The sequence below is a fragment of the Zingiber officinale genome, chromosome 11B (genome assembly GCF_018446385.1).
Source record: "Zingiber officinale cultivar Zhangliang chromosome 11B, Zo_v1.1, whole genome shotgun sequence".
NCBI classification, from domain to species: Eukaryota; Viridiplantae; Streptophyta; class Magnoliopsida; order Zingiberales; family Zingiberaceae; genus Zingiber; species Zingiber officinale.
Window position 1 is genome coordinate 88,226,335 of NC_056007.1, and position 18,890 is coordinate 88,245,224.

Consider the following 18,890-nt stretch of genomic DNA (forward strand, 5'->3'; position numbering starts at 1 on the left):
GTAAAAACCCCTCTAACATATTCTATCACAATTATAAATAATCCATCTTCTAATTCACTTTTTTATAAACCAATAAATCTGATCTCCTAGCAGTGCTCCCTCCCTAATACATATTTTAAAAATATATATATAATTAGTATTAAAAAATATAAATCCAAAATTTTAAAATCTTAAATCTAAACCTAGCTAAGCCCTTACCTTAAAAAATTGATATAAAAAATAGGAGGGAACAGAAGCCGAACAGACATTATCCAACGAACCCCACACTTCTATTCAGATATAAACGACACGTCGAGATATTTGTTCGTCGCAATCAACGAACCCCCACATTTCTGTTTTATTACAAAATTATATCTCCCCAAATATCCTAAAAAATCAATTAAAAACTCCATAAACTCCTACAACATAATTTAATAATTACCTTGAAATTAGCTAACCGTTTAATATATGTGAATTTTTTTTCTCAATTTTTATGAGATTATCACAAAAGCAGGTCATTTTAATATTAATAGGTCGAACGTATTCATCTTTTTGCCTAGGCGTTTACTCACGGGTGAATATTTAACCTTGGCATCACGTCTATGAAAAAGAATCGTCACAAACGAAACAAATGGCATACGAGACGCATCCGCAGCATGCTAATGCTGGAACTTTTATCACTTTATGCTCGAAGGAGACTGAAGCAGAGCATCCACCGCCTGAAAATCCTCCACGACAGAGAAAAATTTATTACAAAAAAAAAACTAAAAAACTAAAAAGCAGATTCGCAGTAGCGCACAGAATGATCAAGGAGAGGAGATAATAAGACCATTTACGACATATTATCGGCATTCACTTTTTCAGCAGGAAGCCCTGCAACGAGAGCTAGTTAGCTAGCTATGAGTTACAATTCCAACAGCCTCACAGTCTCCTTCGCCAACCAACGTCCATGGAGGAGGGGCGTCAGAGAGCGGCAGCGGTCATCGTCCCCCGAACGCCTGAGCCAGTGGCCCGGCCCCATGTATCGCTGGCCGGTGAGTCCCCGGCCCCTTTGCTTTTAACTAATTAAGCTCTCTTGATTCCATATGTATTCCGGCCATACGCGCAGGAAGACGACGCGAATAGTTCATGGAGATTGTTCGAAGAACGTGTTAGAACTGGACCTTTTGGCCTCTCACGGTACTCTGAGCACGATTGATTATTCACATCGAATTCTATAGAATTCTGTAGATTACGTACGTCGATGATTGTTATAGATATATGAATTGATTCATCAGCTTCCCTTCGCAACCTCACTCCCCGGTCCGAATCCTGGTCCTCGACGACGACGGACACGGGGCGGTGAACCCGAGGCTGACTCAGTTCATTAGGAACTCGCCGCCGAGGATCCGGGGCGAGTGGAACCTCGTCCCCGCTGGCTCAGAGGCGGAGCCAGCGGAGGACCCCGGGCTGAGCGAGGAGGAGTACAAAAAGGCGATGAAGAAGCTGCGGAAGCAGGTGTACAACCCGCCGTACCCGCGGCGGAGGGCGTGGAGGCGCGGCCTCTTCAGCGGCTGGAGCGGCAACGGCGGATCGGAGGCAGAGGAGGAGGAGAAGGAGGAAGGGAAGGAGTGCGCGGTCTGCTTGGAGGCATTCGTGGCCAACGAGCACGTCCTCGTCACGCCCTGCAACCACATGTTCCACAACGACTGCTTGGTGCCGTGGGTGAAGCTCCACGGCAAGTGCCCGGTGTGCAGGTTCGTGTTCTGCGAAAAGAAACCGGCGGTGAGCAGGAACAACAGCAGCAGCAGCAACAGCTTCAATGCAGGCGTTCTCACTCATGGATTTGGCAATGGGATGGACGGCGGCGTGTCTCAGGAACTCGTCACGCTCATCAGGGCCATGGAGGAGGCCTTCAACTGGATGAGCTACTCTCGCCCTGCACCGCATCAGTAAAAAGAAATCGATGCCGAGCAAAAGTATAACAAGTTGATCGAATGATTCCAACTTATATATGTGTTATTGTATACCCGGCCGTCTGCTTAAATGCTACGCGGACAGTGGGAAAATAAGATGCTGATCACTAGAGAACTGGAAGGAAACAGTAATTAAGGACTGTTTATTAGTGCGAGTACTTTATAGTCGAAAAAGAAAATTAAACAGAGCAAGCCAACGTTTCTGCCGTGAGCCATTTGTAGTTGTCATCGTCTTCAATCTTCCAGGTTGTGACGAACCGGGCAGGTTGCTCTTGGCAAAAAGACACGGCCAACTCGCTGAGTTGATGGCGCATCCAACTCGTGAGCTCCCATTTCAAGTTTAAGGTCAAATGGTGGACAGCTTCGGCACAAATTTGTCTGTCCCCTGGAGAAACGACCTTAAAATTATATTTCCGATCTTGTTGTTTTGCATTGATTGTGCAATGGTGCCAGGCCACGTTATATGGCTCTCATGCTCCACTTTTTCCCGCTGGAATTCGAAATGCTCTAATACATTTTAACATGGAATTGTCGCCTCCTATCTTCTTTCAAGTTGTTCTTATCAGTGCAGTAAGATTTTGTCTTTGTTGTCAGAGGAAAGAGTTGAGCCAGGGCATCTCCAATACCAAATTTACTAGATTTGTAAAATCATAAAAGAGGAATGGAGATTTTAGATTTATAATTAAAGAGTAGTAGTAAAAAATTTAAATTTATTTTTTTATCTCAAAATTGATGTAATATATATACATGCATATTTTCAATCTAAAATTTAAAATTTATTTATTAAATTTTAATATCCACTTTTTACTGTATAATATATCAGCTTTCCTATAATTTATCATATCTTTATTTTTATTTTTTTGGTATTTTCTCTCTCCCCTTTATATTTTTTTATTATCTAAAATGATAAACATGGAAATGTAAAGTGAAAATTAGAGGTAAGGGTGCTTAGTGATGCATGTGGTCGAGAGAAAAAAGAATGTGGTAAATAGAAAGAAATAGTAAACTCCGAATACATAATGTTTCGAAGTGTACTTGGGAGCATATCTCTTGGTCCACAAAAAGTGGATCAGGGGATGATCCACTCTCAATTACCGTCGGATCATAATTGCGATCCGGTTGTAATTAGTTGTGCCCCCTCCTTGGGTTCATCATCCCCACTAGGTTATAGTTAGGGTCGGAATGAGCTTCCGAAGGGCGCCCCCTTGCTCAGCGCCTGACAACCTAGACACTTGTCCACTTTTGGCGGCCTCCGCCCGTCCGCTCCGACTCAAATTATAATATGGTGGGGACGATGAACCCAAGAAAGGATTGCAACTAATTGCGACCAGATTGTGACCAAGATTCGACCGTAATTATGAGTGGACCATCTCCTGATCCACTTTATTGTAGACCAGGATATCTGGTCTTAGTCTACTTGTGCCTTTAGAAATAGACCTTTTATATAGTATCAATTTCCCTTTATGCGCGAATATCAATACATTTCTAAAAAATGAGTGACTATTCTGACAAACTGATACCTTTCAAAAAATAGATCTACCACCTCTACACTTTATAGGGTGAAAGCTTCATCGTAAATACTATATAGGAATATTCCTTTGATTCTCTAACAACTGTATAGGGAATATTCTCTTGATTCTCTAACGACTGTTACACAAAATGTTAAAAAGGAACATTAAGTTATTGGATTGGTGGGTCATTAATATGCTTTAATGGTAAGCTCGATCGACCCTTGTTGCATACAGGATCGAGTCAGCTAAAGAATGATGACCCTCTTAAGAAAAAAAGGTAGATCCACTACCTTAGCGGCCTCCCTAGTGCCGGTCCCACGGATATGGAGGGAGGTTCATGCAGGTACACAGGTCATAGGCGCATGGCGGAGTAAACCTCAGGTCGTCAGTTCCTGAGAATCGACCCCTGCTTATTACGCCAGAGATACCATGCGCCCACCGTCTGTGCTACGCCCTGGGGGCAATGATGACCCTCTTAAGGACTCGGTCTTTGCTTGTCCTCTCTGCTCGGCTAAAGAGCCCGACGGACCGTGTGCTTAGTAGGTTCGATCAACCATACCACTCTATCGAGACACGTGTCTATGTTAGCCCTAAGTGATCCAGTAGATTCGGATTTGAATGACACTAAAATAACTTGAGGTTTCATCGATCCTGAGGGACTCAAGATCTAATCGGACCAATTCGATTAGCTAAACACTCGGGCAAATCATGTGACCGTGCTAGCCTCTAGTGTTGATCCCTCTTTAACTTTAATTATTACATCATCCAACTTTAGTAACTTTGTCCCCGACTTCAGGGGCCACCGTATTTGCCTATCAATATCATTCTCAAATTTGATTAATAAGATAATAATCCCCAAAGTATAACACATACGGTGAGCGCATGGTATTTCTGACATAATGATCAGGGGTCAATTCTCAGGAATCGATGATCTGCAGTTTACCTCACCATACATCTGACGTCGGTGTATTTACATGTATATCCTCCTTCATATCCATGGGACTGACATTAGGAAGATCGTTAATGTAGCGTATTTACATTTGAGTAATAAGAGAATAAGGTCGATGACCCGCTGTTGCCCTTAGTTCTCAAAACCATTGTCGACCTCGTTTGTTGGCATCCTCCCACAGCCAGTAAAAGAAGTGTAGCTAACCAGGCGAAGTTTGTTAGCATCCAGAATCCAGAAGTGAAGGAAATACAATCAGACAGCTCAAAGGTTCAATCTCTCTGGCAACTGCATGCATCAAATCAATCGAGGGCAGATAACTCGCACGTTTGATCAACCTCCCATTCACTCGACAGGTATCTTATATCATCGTCTCCATATTCGAAGTCACCAATGTTGCATTGCCTGTCAAAAGTATTGGGCGGTCAACGTGATTAGCTAGAGAAGGGCCGACGGCATGTCTAAAGGAAGACCGTATCCTACTTTTGAATTCAGCCAGGAATGCATTTGCTTGCTCTTGTTGATTTTCTGAAATGGTTGGAATCACGCTAATTTCATTTCCTTCTATTTTATTTCTTCTTTCAAATAAAAACAAAGCGAATTTCTTCTTTCGAATAAACAAGAGTCGACAATTTTATTTCGTTTTTCTCAATGAAATAATTAGAATATTAATGCTCTGCGATCCCGAACGTGCGGGTGTTCATCAAAGTAGGTGGTTCATCCAACCGCCGCTTAAATTTGGTTAGTTCGATCTCCGACTCCCAACCATAAACTCGCCGCCCCATCAATACGACGGACCTGCGATTCGAGCGACCAAGTGTGGATGCCGAAGGAGATCTCCCATCCAACGGCTCCAGTACATCTCAGGGCGTGGAATTCGAAGTAGCAGGAAAAAGATCGTTTTTTTTTTGCCCGTTTATCTTCCATGATCCGATCAACGCCGTTGGATGATCCAAGTCGAAATACCTCGGCATACCGGATGGGTCGTCATGCCCTGCTTGTGATCTGCTCCTGCCTTGTCCACTTCTTTTCTTCCTCGTTTGTGGGCGCTCTCGGAGGCAGAGAAGGATGAAGGTAACCCTTGTGTCTCGCAGCGGGAGGGAGGTCATCAAGGGTGGCATTGAACTCGCCGATGGGGTATTTTTTTTTCTCCCGCTTCTCTCTCCGATACGCAAAATTCATTTGTCTTGTGATTTGTTGGAGGGATTTATCATCCTCTGGTCTTTCTTTGCGATAGTGTCAGTGTTTTGTGTTTTCTAGTTTGTTGCTCTCTGTCTTGTTTAATTGTTAGATGGGCTCACTGGAAGTGTTCAGATCTGTTTGTTTGTTTTCCTTATTTAATAGTTTTGTTTGTAGATTTGAGTTTAAAAATCTGTTTCTTGGCGTGCGTTTTCAGGCTACTGTAAGCGATCTACAGGAAGCTATACACGGTCGAAGTAAGTTTCTTCATGGCTTAATTCCTTCATTCTTATATTCATGTTACCAGAAGGGTACTGTAATTAGTATAAATCACCACATAGATCGCTTCTAGTCTTAGAGCCCAAAAGAAAAGAAAAGAAAAGTATTAGCACCCTTTATGTACCCAATGGGGAAAAGTGAGATGGCTATATTTGGACGTGCTAACTATTTTTCAATAATGATGAGTAAAATGGCTAGAAGATATATTATGCTTTTAAAGTTGTTGGTACTTTGACATGCACATCCGGCTGTCTCATTCATATATAATTTTTATTTAGGTAGTAATTTGATATTGTGCCTATGTAATAAACAATAATAAATGGGCTTGGTTTATCTCCAAGCATCTTAATCAATTATAAGTATGTGCCTTAAAATTAAGTAAATAAGGTAATTCACAATACCTCAAATCTAATAGCTCTAAGATTGTAACTGTAACTTTATTCCAAATTTTCCTGTTATATATGTAAAACTAGGTTTTAATATTTATGCCTTTACTATTTAAGTGGTCACATTTTGAATTTTTCCTCTAGTTTCCTTCTCTTTAGTAATTGAATTTCTTAAACAAACATATTGTTATTTATGTATATCCTGAGCACTGGCCGCACTTATATTTTGCTGATTTAGTGAATGTGAAACACATTTAAGAAATGAAAGATGGATCTAGAAAAATGTATATATTCGTTTAATGTTTGTATTGAAATTCATTAGTATGGCAACTTTGACCAAGTTCAAAGAGGAAAATCTAATATTTGCTAAATTGTTCAAGTGGCCATTTATTGCAAAAGGCATTGGGAAATATCCCAACTTATCCTTTTGTATTTCTGATTACCTTACCTCACATAATTGAGCTCCTATCCTTTAGCATAGTCTCATCACATGGAATTATTTAGTTGGGGGCATGTTCTCTTTAGTTATATGTATTGGCAATATTTAAATATCACATACCAAGTCGATAAAATGTTAAATTTAATTAAGTGATCACTTATCCCCAAACATGAAGTTATAGGTAAGAGTCCAATGTTTAATTTTGTATCCCACCTCTCCCAAAATGCATAAAAGAAGGTAATAGATTATAGTTTCACGAAGAGTGTAAAGAAATTATTGCAAATATTTCTCTTGAAATCAGATGTTAACAAATGAACACATTATGCAATCTTGTTAAGAACATCAAGAATCGAGTGCCACAATCAAGGAAAGATAGTGTTAGAAGAGCACACTGATCTTCTTGGAAGAGGGATAAAGCAAAAGAGGGAATATTTATTTGTGATTAAACTCAGTTGATTTTCATTGTTGATGTGAACATTACATATATGACTTAACTCCTCTAGAGTTGCTCTACAAGACTCCAAGGGCATGTTTGGTTGAAGGTTATTGTTGATAACCTTGGTTATCTACCTAAGGTTATGTTATTTAATCTTGTTTAGTTCAAGTAATGAGTGACTCCCAAGTAATGGAGCATGCCTGCAGCAAATGAGGGATATAACCCAGAATATGATTACCTTGGAAGTGTGAGGTTTTACGTAATTCCGGGGTTAACAAAAAAAATTAAGTGCAATTGTCGATTGTCAATCAAGAGTAAATAATTTCTAATTCCTTTGTCCATTGTTGATCAATTTCCTACTAGAACTAAATGCAATTGTAATGAACTGCAAATTATAATTAAGATTAAATAAAATTGGTTGTCAACGCAAAGTTTGAATTGATCACTATTGTGACAAAAACACAAAACAAAGCTTGTCTTAGCTATCACATTGTCAAAATGTTACAGGTTTACTTGTTCAAAAAGTTAAGCTATAGGCTCAGCAAGCAAGCATACAAATAATTTTGGTAGTAGAAATGAGAATAATGAGATGGACAAGAGACAGATTCTAAAGTATGTTATTAACTAGTGGGAGGTGTATCTCTAATAGATGATAAAATTGAAAAGAGGAAATACGTTAATATGGAAAGGTCAGGTTTGATGATCGGTAGATTCTGAATTTGATTAGCATATTAGAATACATTAATGTCATTGACATAATAATTTATAACATGACTATGTATCAAGCTTGGTGATCAGAAAAATCAATCTTAAATAGACATGATTCATTTGTGTTCATTATTGAATTATGATTTACTTTATCCTCATGTATATAATGCATACTGAAGTTACCTTAAGATAGCATATTGTATGAGCATTGCTGTCATTTTTCAAAATGAATCTGAGAACTGACTAGAGTTTGAAGATCCTATTTTCTTGCCTCTGTAAGCATAACCAACTTAGCACATTTAAACAACATACTAAGAGACTGAACTTCCTTAAGCACTTTTACCATCATTATCAGCACACATGCATTGTTTGTTACATTAGGTTCTTTTTATTAACATATAGTGTTACAAAATATGATCTATTCGTTTGCTGGTTCTATTTAATTGCTTACCTTGAGATATGTAAGTTTTGTTAAAATTGAACTACGTCTGTGACGATAATCGTCCATATGATTCCTCTCCGTTTGCAGTTAAAAAATATTATCCTTCGAGACAGCGGCTTACCCTTCCACTGCAAGCTGGAAGTCAAGGAAAACCAATTGTACTTGTTCCAAAGAGTAAATTGGCAGACTATTGCAATGGGAATGCCAACAACCTAACTGTTGTTTTCAAGGATTTAGGCATACAAGTTTCTTACAGCACTCTTTTCTTCTGGGAGTATTTGGGCCCACTAATTATCTACCCCATCTGCTACTACTTTCCAGTGTACAAGTACTTTGGTTATGAGGGTGAGCGAGTTGTTTACCCAGTCCAGACATATGCTTTGTACTATTGGTGCTTCCATTATTTCAAGCGTATCACGGAGACTTTCTTCATTCATAGATTCAGCCATGCAACTTCACCTCTCTCCAATGTATTCAGAAACTGTGCCTATTACTGGACTTTTGGAACATACATTGCTTACCATGTGAATCATCCACTGTATACACCTGTCGGTGATCTGCAAATGAAGATTGGATTCACATTTGGGTTGATTTGCCAAATTTCAAACTTGTACTGCCATCTCATTTTGAGGAACCTCAGAAGCCCTAGTGGTAACGGTGGCTACCAGATCCCTGGGGGGTTTTTGTTCAACATAGTGACTTGTGCAAACTACACAACAGAGATCTACCAGTGGCTTGGTTTCAATATTGCTACTCAAACAATAGCAGGTTATGTGTTCCTCATAGTGGCTAGTCTCATTATGACTAACTGGGCCTTCGCAAAGCACTGGCGACTCAAGAAGGTAAACTAGCACAGTGTTTTTAGCAGATTCAAAGTAGTTGCCAGTTTTTGTTTGGTTTTTGAAGTTTAGATGCATATTTTTCTTATGATTTCATAGTTTTACAAATTGTATCCTAGTAAAGCTTATTCAACATGCAAACTAACCTTTAATTATTTATGCCTGTGTCTGATTTACGTTTATTGCAGTTATTTGATGGAAAAGAGGGGCGGCCTAGATATCCACGACGTTGGGTAATACTTCCTCCGTTCATCTGAGCTTCAGAAAAATTTGGAGCTGCAGTCAACTGGAACATGTGCTTACTTTGTACACCTGAAATTTCTCCTTTCAGGTTTTTATCTCTGAATTTTCTATTCAGATAGAACTTCTGTTTACTCCTTGTAGGTTTTTAACCGATGGGTAGAAATATATAGGCAGTGAAACTTGTTCTGTCTGCATTGCAAAGTCTACATAGCTTGGAACAAATTTCACATCAAATGTCTAGATTCCTTGCATATCTTTGTAAATACCAATGGAAAGTAGGGTGTTTAAAAAAAAACATATTCATTATATAATAATACATCACACCGTCTTGTCAAAAGCCGGTCTCACTCGAGCAGCAACTCTGATGTTGCCATAAATTCAGCTGGTTAAATTTTAATACTTCCAATAAACTGGTGTCGCAAGGCCCTAAAATCTAGCGAAACTAGGTAGTTCTAACGCTCATCCTACTTTATGCCATAATCCAACATCTGTGACGAGCCTTTCAATATAAAATTCCTGTCGCAGCCCTTTTGAACATGTCAAGCACCTGGGAAAGTAAACAAGGTTTAATCTTCATGACACTGTGGCATCACATTAGTTCGATCCATGGTCTTATTACAAAAGAATAAGAATATTTGTGGAATTGAAAAAGTAGATGAAGTTTATGAAGGTCATCTGAGACAATACCTGCTTCGAAGACAGGCCTATGTTCTCTAAATCAGACAACTGTAAGTATTCAAACCAAATAAGAATTCACAAAGTCCAAATGAAAAGTTTCTGAATGCTAGTTTGATTGTCTATTTTATTTATGACTTACTGATTTCAATGGGTTGGGCATTTCTTCTCTAAGTTCAAGTATGTACTCTGCTCGTTTTTCACCAATACCCTGGTTGTGGAAAATAAGTGTCATTTGAAGATTAAACAAGACTGTTGATCAAGATTGAACCAAGAGTTGCAAAGTACCTTTAATTGCATTAGCTCCTCTCTGTAAGATAGAAAAAAATAGTGTCAATAAAATTTGCTTCACAACTTATTTCGTTTTGACCATATATTGAACACACATTTTTATTTTATTTTTTAAAAAATCACTTATGTGAAAAATGTGTTAGACAAATTGCCATTCTCACTATTGAAAAAAATCTTCGTTTGAAAAAAGGCCACATATCCAAATTATCTAGAAAAGTTGTAGTGACATTGTCAAAAGCCAAAAGATATTAGTCTACCAAAAAAAATATTAAACTACAAGACAACAATTAATAAGGCATTCTTGAGATGAAGAGCTTACTTGCTGGCGTTGTTCAAGAATTGTAAATACTCCTCAATCAGACTTTCCTGCGTACCCATGGAACCTAATTAGTGTCACGTTATTCATCCATTGAAGCATTTAAACTTTATGGTAAAGTAAACCTTTAAACTTGAACTTGATGCTTTGAATTTTTTGAATGGAGTTTCATTTTGAAACTCATCCTTTAAATAATTAACTTTTGGTGTTTTTGGCTCCAAAAAAATAGAAGAGATGCAGTCATCAGATGACAACTTGGTAATTGAAGTTGTATTGGAAGGCAAAGGCGAGAGGGCTTTTCTTGAGGGATCATGGAATTCCTTGTCAGCAGCTGGTGATCCCAGGGTATCCAGAGGAGTAAAAGGTAAGTTCTCCTTGTTAAACGATGAGCCTACATAACAAGAGAAAATGGAGGTTGCTTTCTCTAGCTGAAGAAATCCTCACTGCATAATCCAATATGCAGTATGCATACCAATCGAGTTAGAGGTCTTGGGTAAGGTAATTTGGGTAGCACTTGTCTCATCATTATCACCGATAGATACAATATTATCACAGCCAGGCAGAACCTATAAAAAAAAGGAAGGTTATAACAACAGATCTTGATAATCTTCATCGATCACAAAATTACAATTCACCTCGGTTTGCTCAATGGTAATGCTGTCATTCCTTGTGATCAAATGTGTCCCAGAGGTTTCTTGCTGAAGAGGCAAAATTTAAGTTAAAAAAAAAAAAAAGGTTAAACAGAAAAAAGAATTACTACAGTGATTGCAATAACATCTTCAACAGAGCAAAATTAGGACAAATATGGTATTCTTATTCCTTTTGTAACAGAGTTGTATTGTCGAGTATCACATTGATCTCATATCCTCCATGCATAGTTATAGACTGATTTAGAAAATTGAAATTATAGTGTCCAAGAACAATTAAGAAAATGTGTGTGACTACGAACTGAGCAAACTTACTGACAATTGTAGCCAGGATTTGTGCACAAATCACTAAGCTGTAGCATAATTGGCATAAACAAGAAAAGATGTGAACTTACCTGAACGTTTGCTGAAATTGGGGCCACAGAATTAAATAGCACTCCACTGAGACACGGCATAAGCGCACGAGGCATTCAAAAAATTAGTTCAAGAAAGAGCAACTATAACCGTAGTGCAATTGAAAGTGGTGAGATAAGAAAACTGACCTTCCCTTGCATTCTGGAGCTTTTCTTTTTGAAGAAGAGCAGTTTGATTCTTGTTTTTTCGAACGATTAGCTGATGATAATGGTGAAAAAGGTCCTAGTATTCTCTGAGCACTTTTGTTCTTCCCTTTTGAATTCAACCAAGCTTGAAGCTTAGCTTCCATATCAATTTTCACCTTTGGAGTCTCCTTACAATCTAGACTTGCATAGTTCATAACTTTTCGACTGCGAGCAGCCAAACTGACTGTGTGTACAGCCTCTTGGTACGATACGGGATTCTGCATCATTTTTCAATTGTCATAATACAAACAAAATGCAATTCTTCACAAGACAATAATGGACACATACAAGGCATGCTATCATCAATGCGAGACTTGTCCCTCCCAGTGAGTCCTGTAATATTCGAGTCAATTTGCTCTCTCGATATGGAATTCGTGTTTCGTTGTTGTTTAGGGCATAAATGACATTTGATAGTGCAAACAACGACTGATTAATCTTCACGCTCTCTTGAAGGCGAATACCATCATTGCAACTTCTCCTGTTGTCTTCATTACCTGTGAGGCACATGCACCTGTGAAGCAATAGGCATCTTGCAATAACAATGAAATGTCTACAAAAAAAAAAAGGTGTCTGAAGAAGGAGCGAACCTGCTAAGTCGATGAGGTTTAGCTTCCCTTTAGAAACACCATTCGTGACAGCAATCGCAAGAACTGCATGGCTCCTGCTCGAGACATCGTTGAGGCCTGTCGGCCCAACTTTTCGTCTGTCAACGCCAGTTTCGAACACCTCACGGAACTCGTTCATCGAGTGTATCGGTACCTTTTAAGATAACCCAATGGAACGGAAATCGAACAATCTGCTGATAGAAAAGAAAGTTGGGAAGAAAACTATTTTGACGATGATAAAATACCCAGGATAATCCTTTCAGCTGGACCCTCCCGTCCTTATCATCCATAGCGACGATCTCCTTCGCCTTAGGCTCCAGCAAATCGTAGCACCGATCCATGTAGATCTCGTAGTATGCAATCTCCACAGAGAAGTTGCCCAGTTTGCTGCACATGGAAAAGATGGTCGACATTGACAGCGGGATCATTCCAGGCTCGCCCTTTACCCCCTGGTTCAACAATTAACTGGACATGAAACCTAGGTACTACTGACGAAGAGGCAAAGAAAAAGTGCTCTGCTGCCTTTCCTGCATCGTGTAGGTCTTCCCGCTCCCGGTGGCTCCGTAGGCAAAGACGGTTGCGTTGAGCCCTCGGAAGACGCCAGGAATCACCGCACCGACCTCACGGTCGAAGATCTGGCCGATGCGGTCGCTTTGCCCGAAGAAAGAGTCCAACTTGTAGCATTCGCTCCGGCTTCAGGATTCCACATATCTCCTCAACAGACGAATAAAAAAAAGGAGTGGGAAAAAACACGGATCCGCGCACCTGCTCCACTGATCTTTAAGCTGGACAGCGACTTCCTCGCCGGCGCCGCAATCCCGATCGAGTAGGGCGACGCAAGGGAACGATCGATCATCGCCGTTGGAATCGATCTCCCATGGGAGGAACGGCCGCACCCGCAGCACCACCCTCACCGGCGACGACATGGAAGAAGAGGGCTTCGTGGAGTTCGAGGGTTGATTGTCCATTTCAAATCGAGATCTGAGTTGGGGGAAGGCGATGCAGCTTTTTTATTGGGAGTCCTATTGAATGCTGTTATGGTGTTCAGCGTCACACGAAACAGGCTTTATATCGAATTCTATTGGATGCTCAACAGATTTGTTGCACGCTTAGTTGTGGAGTCTGGTGTTTGAAACCAAGTACTTGCCGCTGAATCCGGCGTCCGTTAGGCCAGTTGCAGTTTGAATTTGATTTAAAATTTGAATTCGAAGACCACATTATAAGTTTAGTTAACGTGAGATTATGGGTGTAAATGAGTCAAGTCGCTCGTGAGCTATTCGAAGTTCGATTCGATCAAAGCTCATTTGAGCTCGTTTAATAAGATTCGTTAAGATAAACAAACCAAGCTCAAGCTTCACAATATTCAGCTCGTTAGCTCGTGAACATGTTCGTTAAGCTCATAAATCAATTTTTAAATAAAAATAATAATAATTTTAATATTGAATTTATAAATTTTACACTCTACTTATGAAAAATATAGACAAATATATTAAATTTATTTATTAGAATAAAATTATAAATTTTAACTAGAATATTATAATTTTTTTAAAATATATAATTTAATTTTTAATGAATATTTAAATTTATAATTTATATTTATTAAGCTCGTTTAGGCTCGATAAAAGTTCGAATAAGCTCGTGAGCTATGAATATATTCGTTAAATAAAGTTCGAGTTCGGCTCGATTATAAACGAATCAAACTCAAATATCTAAAAATTCGACTCGGGTCGACTTCATTACACCCCTAATTAATTAATTAATTTAAAAAATAATAAATGTCGGACAAGTAAATGTGAAGTTACATCTCAAGTATAAATAAAACAATATAAAGAATTCAAATGAAAATTAAATGGAAGAAGTGAATTATTAATTAATTAATTATTCATATTTGCATGATCCATGGCCTGTCAAAAAAAAAAAAAAGGAAAATAAAAATACTAGTTAGCATTTATAATCGAAGCAGAGGGAGTAGTAATATGTGATATGTCGGCGGCTCTTACTGGGATCGGTTGTCGTAAAGACGGCGGTTCCGGCGAAGTCGCAGTTGTAGTCCTGCGTCCCGGCAGCATGGTAGTACGCGTTCATGACGTACGTCGCGTGGGACCTTACCGTGTTGGGATCGAAGCACGCGCCGCCCTGCTGTATGGCGGCGCAGTCCACCTTCCCGGTCCCGCACGTCCAGTTTATGTTCGCCCGCAGCGCCTCGTCCGTCGTCTCGTTCTTCGCCACGCACCACTTCTTCCCGCCAGCAGAAGGCGCGTTATTGTCACCGCTTCCCGCGCCCGCATCCTTTCCCCTCCTTCCCCTCCTCATCACGCCGGAGTTGTACACCGGCGTGAAGTCCGGCTGGAAAAGCCCCCAGTTTCGCTCCGCCAGCGGCCCGGGCTTCTGGTCCTCGTTGAACAGCGCGAAGATGTACGTCTCGATGGTCCGGTTGGGCATCTGCGGCGTGCCCATCCCTGAATTGACGTGCCGCACCAGGCGGTGGTTGTACGCCGCGGCGTACTCCGGACTCACCCCGTACTGGTTGTTGTCCGCCGCCGAGGGCCACCCGGTCTCCCCCACCACGATGTCCACGTCGCCGTAGCCGAGCTTGTTCATCGCCGTGTGCACCGCGTCCAGCATGGCGTCGAACATGTTGGTGTAGGCCAGTCCCGTGCCGGGATCGCGCGACCCCGGCCGGCGTTTGAACAGCGCGTAGTCGAGTTTGTTGGCGTCGTAGCCGAAGTAGGGGTACGAGTTGACCACGAAGGGAGACCTGGAGTGGCGGTGGAACGCCAGCATGGGCGCCAGGATCGCGCGGTCCCACCCGGGACGGAACTGGCCTGTCGACGGCGGATCCGAGGCCTCGAGGATCCCCAGCGAGTGCGCCGTGGAGACCTTGATCCCCTGGAAGCCCGCCGAGACCAGCGCTCCCGCGACGGAGAACATCGCGGGGACGAGGTGAGGGATCAGAGTGTAGTCGAGGGAGTGGAGGACCTCGTTGCCGATGAGGACGAGAGTGATGCGGGTGGCGGGGACGAAGGGGGCGATGCTGGAAGCTACCCAAGCGTCGGCCGCGGCGCGGGAAGCGGCTAGGTTAGGGATCTCGCTGTTTGGGATGGCGACGACGACGGAGATTCCGGTGCCGGCGAAGGCGCGGAGGATGTCCGGGTTGGCGTCGAAGATCTTGACGCTGTCGATGATGGTGCGGTTCTTGATGAAGGATGCAACCTGGCCCGGCGAGGGGAGGTTGCCTCCGAGGGTGCCATAGTTTACGCCGATGGAGCGGCCGGAGACGGAGGCGGATGAGAGAAGTAGGAGGAAGATGGTGAGAAGATGTGGCGTCATCGTGGTCGCACGTGTCAGCGGCGAAATTAATGTGTGCGTATTTAACGAGCGATTTGCCAGAAATAGCAAGTGACGTGAGCGTGGGAGAGGACAAATAGGGGTGTGCCAATCAAGCTCATTTGCAAGTCTTTATTCGAGGAAATAATTGAACCAAGATAGCGACCGAAACAAATGGCGCAACTCACGGACGAACCACAATATTTCAAAAAAGAAATGGAAACAAAAATATTAATAAATTTGATGTTAATTGAGTCCGTGCAGGTTAGCCGTCGTCATCAACACTTGGGTAGATCCGCCGGCGGCGGCGGCAGCTTCTGGCTGGGAAGGCTTCCGTCGAGGACCAGCCACCCCATCTTTAATCCCCAACTCATGTGCGCCTCAATGTGACAGTGCATGAACCATACACCTACAGAAATTATGTCAATTTAACGACAATTTAACGACAGATTAATTAGCGCATTAATTGATTCGTGTTCAACAATTTTGATTATACCTGGATTGTCTGCCAAGAATCTTATCGCCACCCATCCGGCGGCCGGAACGCTGACGGTGTTTCGCTCCGCCGGATCTAGTAGGTTGAAATTGGCCGGGTCCTTGGCCGGGTCGAAGTTGCCGGAGCCCTGTCCGATGACGAAGAAGTTGTAGCCGTGGAGGTGCAGCGGGTGGCTCTCCGTGCCCAGGATGCTGGTGTCCTGCATCACCAACTCCACGCTGGCGTTGAACGGAAGCACCACCAGCTTCGTACCGTTGCCCACCATCGTGTTGTTCGGCGGCGTCCCGGTGTAGTTGAACTGACGGAGTGGGTACATAGGGAAGTCCGGCGAGTAGACTCCCCTCGACCGCCCGGCGTAGTGCGCCTGCAGCAGCGCCGTCTCCGGCGTCGCGAAAGACACGTTGTTGACGGCGGCGGCGAACTTGGTGCCGTTCGGCCCCTGGCACGTGCCGTTGACCGGGCAGGGACTCGTCCCCAGTCCCACCGTGAAGAAGAACCGCCGGTCCACGGACCGCGGCACGTTGGCCGGGAATTGGGCGGTCGCCAGGCTGCGCAATCTCCCGGAGAAGTTTGCCGCGAACGACGTGTCGTTGAACGCCGGGAGGGTTGGCTTGCGGAGCGGCAGAGTCTCGCCGAAGGCGACACCACCGTATTCTACGAAACCGGCGACGGTGGTGTTGTCGAAGGTGCCTTGGCCGGTGGAGTAAGGCCTGGCCTCGACGAGGAACCTGGCGTTGGGGTAGTAGCCCTTGGTGCGGAGGAGAAGGTTGGTGGTTTGCCCGGGCGCTACCAGAACGATCTCGGTGTCAAAGGGCTTCACGTAAACGCCGTCGACGTCGACGACGGTGACGGCATGGTCGGCGATGCTGAAGAACAGATCGTCATTGATTGCAGCGTTGATGAGTCGGAGCAAATACGCCTTCCCCGGCTTCACCTTCAGCTCGAACGTATCACCTTGAGCTGAGCAGTCGTACAGGGGACCAGGAAGGCCATTGATGGTGTAGGCATCTGAGACGTTAGGGCCTCCTCCGGTCTGAAGCGCTTGGCTAATGATGGCCTCTGTATCAGCCTTCCACCACTCCCCTAAAATGATAGGGACTTCTTTGTAGGGTTTGGCGAAGGGATAGGGGACACCGAGCTTGGGAAGGATGATGATGGGGCCGTAGAGGGTGGTCCTGAGCCACGAGATGTGGGCGTGCCAAAACAGAGTGCCTCTCTGCCCCGCGACCGTGAAGTTGTATACGTAGCTCTGCCCCGTCTGGATAGGGCATTGGGTCACGTAGGCCGGACCGTCTGCCCATCCGCTCCGCAGTTGCCGAACTCCATGCCTGACGACAATTCAGTTCCATAAAGTTGTATTGTTAGTTTTATGTATGATCGTTGTTGTACCAGTGAATGGTGACGTTGTGCTCGACGTGGTTGATGACCCTGACGACGACTCGGTCTCCTTCTCTGGCGACGATCTTCGGCCCCGGGAACTGCCCGTTCACGGTCGGGATGCTCTTGGTGCTGCAAAGCCGAGTCACATTCGCCATTTGTATCTGCAATGAGTTCAGCATGATGAACTCGATCTCCTTTTAAGTTGAATCTATAGCAATTAGCAATATACATACATTGAAGTTGTAGTGGTTGGTTTGCTCTGCTCGTGTAGTGGCTGCATGATGAAGCATTAGCAGCAAGGAGAAAAGCAAGAGAAGAGGGGAGGCCATCTCTGTGTCTCTCGAGCCTAGACAAGGAAAGAAAAGAAAGAATGAGATGTGTGCTACGTTGTGAGAGTTCATGATTTTATATAGAAGAACTGCTTTACTGGTGGACCAGATGAGACGGATAGGGCATAAGATTTTGTAATCTCTGTTTGGTGGATCTCCTGTTCAGAAGCTTTAGAGTGTAGACAAAGTAGACAAATTAAGAAATATAAATGCATGCAGACACAACTCCTACACTATGGTCATTTTGCTGCAAGGAATGTACGTATAAGGTGGGACAGGAGTTGGGTGGTGGAGCTGTATGAGGCTTCTTTTAATTTCTTTGGGTTTCTTCTCTGCGGTTCTAAGCAAGAGAGATGTTTGACCCAACTGGCGTAGAGGGACAAGGATGGTAGGTTTGTACTTCATTAATTTTCCTCTTGGAAGATAATGTCATGCATGGACAGTGGATTGACATGACGTTGATACTAATCCAACAATGCCTAATGATGTATTGCGTCCTACTTAATTCTGTGCGAGTTTTCCATAATCATTAAGGTAGGGGTTGGTGCTGATGTTTATCTATCAGAGACGTGTAGTTTTCCTTATTTTAACTGTGCAACCGCTCACCCAACACAAATTCTACAGAGGGCCTCTACAAATTTGCTATGAAGTATTCTTTAATTGGTCTAGGACTGTAAACAAACAGATTGGAGTTTAGCTCTAAGTGTCCAAACTTATTTGATAAGATTTTAAGAGCTGAGCTTAGCTGAATTAAACCTAAAATAAATTAAGTCGTTAAAATAATAGTTCAAGAGCAGAGCTGAGCTTAGCTGAATTAAACCTAAAATAAATCAAGTCGTTAAAATAATAGTTCAAGTTTAACTTGAATTATTTTTTATGAGTT

The 18,890-nt window shown here is 42.6% G+C and overlaps 5 protein-coding genes across 6 annotated transcripts; 2 read left to right on the forward strand and 3 right to left on the reverse strand.

Annotated features, from left to right (window-relative positions):
* Window positions 1-811: 811 nt before the first annotated feature.
* LOC122033317 lies at window positions 812-2,126 on the forward strand. The gene is made up of 3 exons (XM_042592324.1): window positions 812-1,013; window positions 1,088-1,158; window positions 1,257-2,126. Exons 1-3 carry the CDS (start codon window positions 879-881, stop codon window positions 1,912-1,914), a joined length of 864 nt encoding a protein of 287 aa, XP_042448258.1. The 5' UTR covers window positions 812-878; the 3' UTR covers window positions 1,915-2,126.
* Window positions 2,127-5,372: 3,246 nt separating this feature from the next.
* LOC122034545 (very-long-chain enoyl-CoA reductase-like) lies at window positions 5,373-9,536 on the forward strand. Its single transcript, XM_042593841.1, has 4 exons — window positions 5,373-5,528; window positions 5,788-5,827; window positions 8,348-9,102; window positions 9,288-9,536. The coding sequence occupies exons 1-4, from the start codon at window positions 5,460-5,462 to the stop codon at window positions 9,354-9,356; spliced, it is 933 nt and encodes a 310-aa protein (XP_042449775.1). The 5' UTR covers window positions 5,373-5,459; the 3' UTR covers window positions 9,357-9,536.
* A 28-nt stretch (window positions 9,537-9,564) lies between these two features.
* On the reverse strand, window positions 9,565-13,476 carry LOC122034544 (kinesin-like protein KIN-10C). 2 transcript variants are annotated; one of them, XM_042593840.1, is made up of 15 exons: window positions 13,241-13,476; window positions 13,006-13,168; window positions 12,721-12,927; window positions 12,458-12,629; window positions 12,159-12,364; window positions 11,814-12,088; window positions 11,667-11,712; window positions 11,260-11,322; window positions 11,097-11,190; window positions 10,750-11,015; window positions 10,628-10,674; window positions 10,306-10,327; window positions 10,160-10,228; window positions 10,030-10,068; window positions 9,565-9,889 (listed from the first exon to the last, which is right to left on the reverse strand). In XM_042593840.1, the coding sequence occupies exons 1-15, from the start codon at window positions 13,441-13,443 to the stop codon at window positions 9,845-9,847; spliced, it is 1,917 nt and encodes a 638-aa protein (XP_042449774.1). In that variant the 5' UTR covers window positions 13,444-13,476; the 3' UTR covers window positions 9,565-9,844. The 2 variants fall into 2 exon arrangements, with proteins under 2 accessions (XP_042449774.1, XP_042449773.1); XM_042593839.1 differs by having other exon boundaries at window positions 12,721-12,924; window positions 13,003-13,168.
* An 877-nt stretch (window positions 13,477-14,353) lies between these two features.
* LOC122034172 (glucan endo-1,3-beta-glucosidase-like) lies at window positions 14,354-15,805 on the reverse strand. The gene is made up of 2 exons (XM_042593296.1): window positions 14,476-15,805; window positions 14,354-14,379 (listed from the first exon to the last, which is right to left on the reverse strand). The coding sequence occupies exons 1-2, from the start codon at window positions 15,803-15,805 to the stop codon at window positions 14,354-14,356; spliced, it is 1,356 nt and encodes a 451-aa protein (XP_042449230.1).
* A 103-nt stretch (window positions 15,806-15,908) lies between these two features.
* LOC122033416 (laccase-4-like) lies at window positions 15,909-18,045 on the reverse strand. The gene is made up of 4 exons (XM_042592430.1): window positions 17,912-18,045; window positions 17,688-17,839; window positions 16,299-17,626; window positions 15,909-16,211 (listed from the first exon to the last, which is right to left on the reverse strand). The coding sequence occupies exons 1-4, from the start codon at window positions 18,005-18,007 to the stop codon at window positions 16,081-16,083; spliced, it is 1,707 nt and encodes a 568-aa protein (XP_042448364.1). The 5' UTR covers window positions 18,008-18,045; the 3' UTR covers window positions 15,909-16,080.
* Window positions 18,046-18,890: the final 845 nt, after the last annotated feature.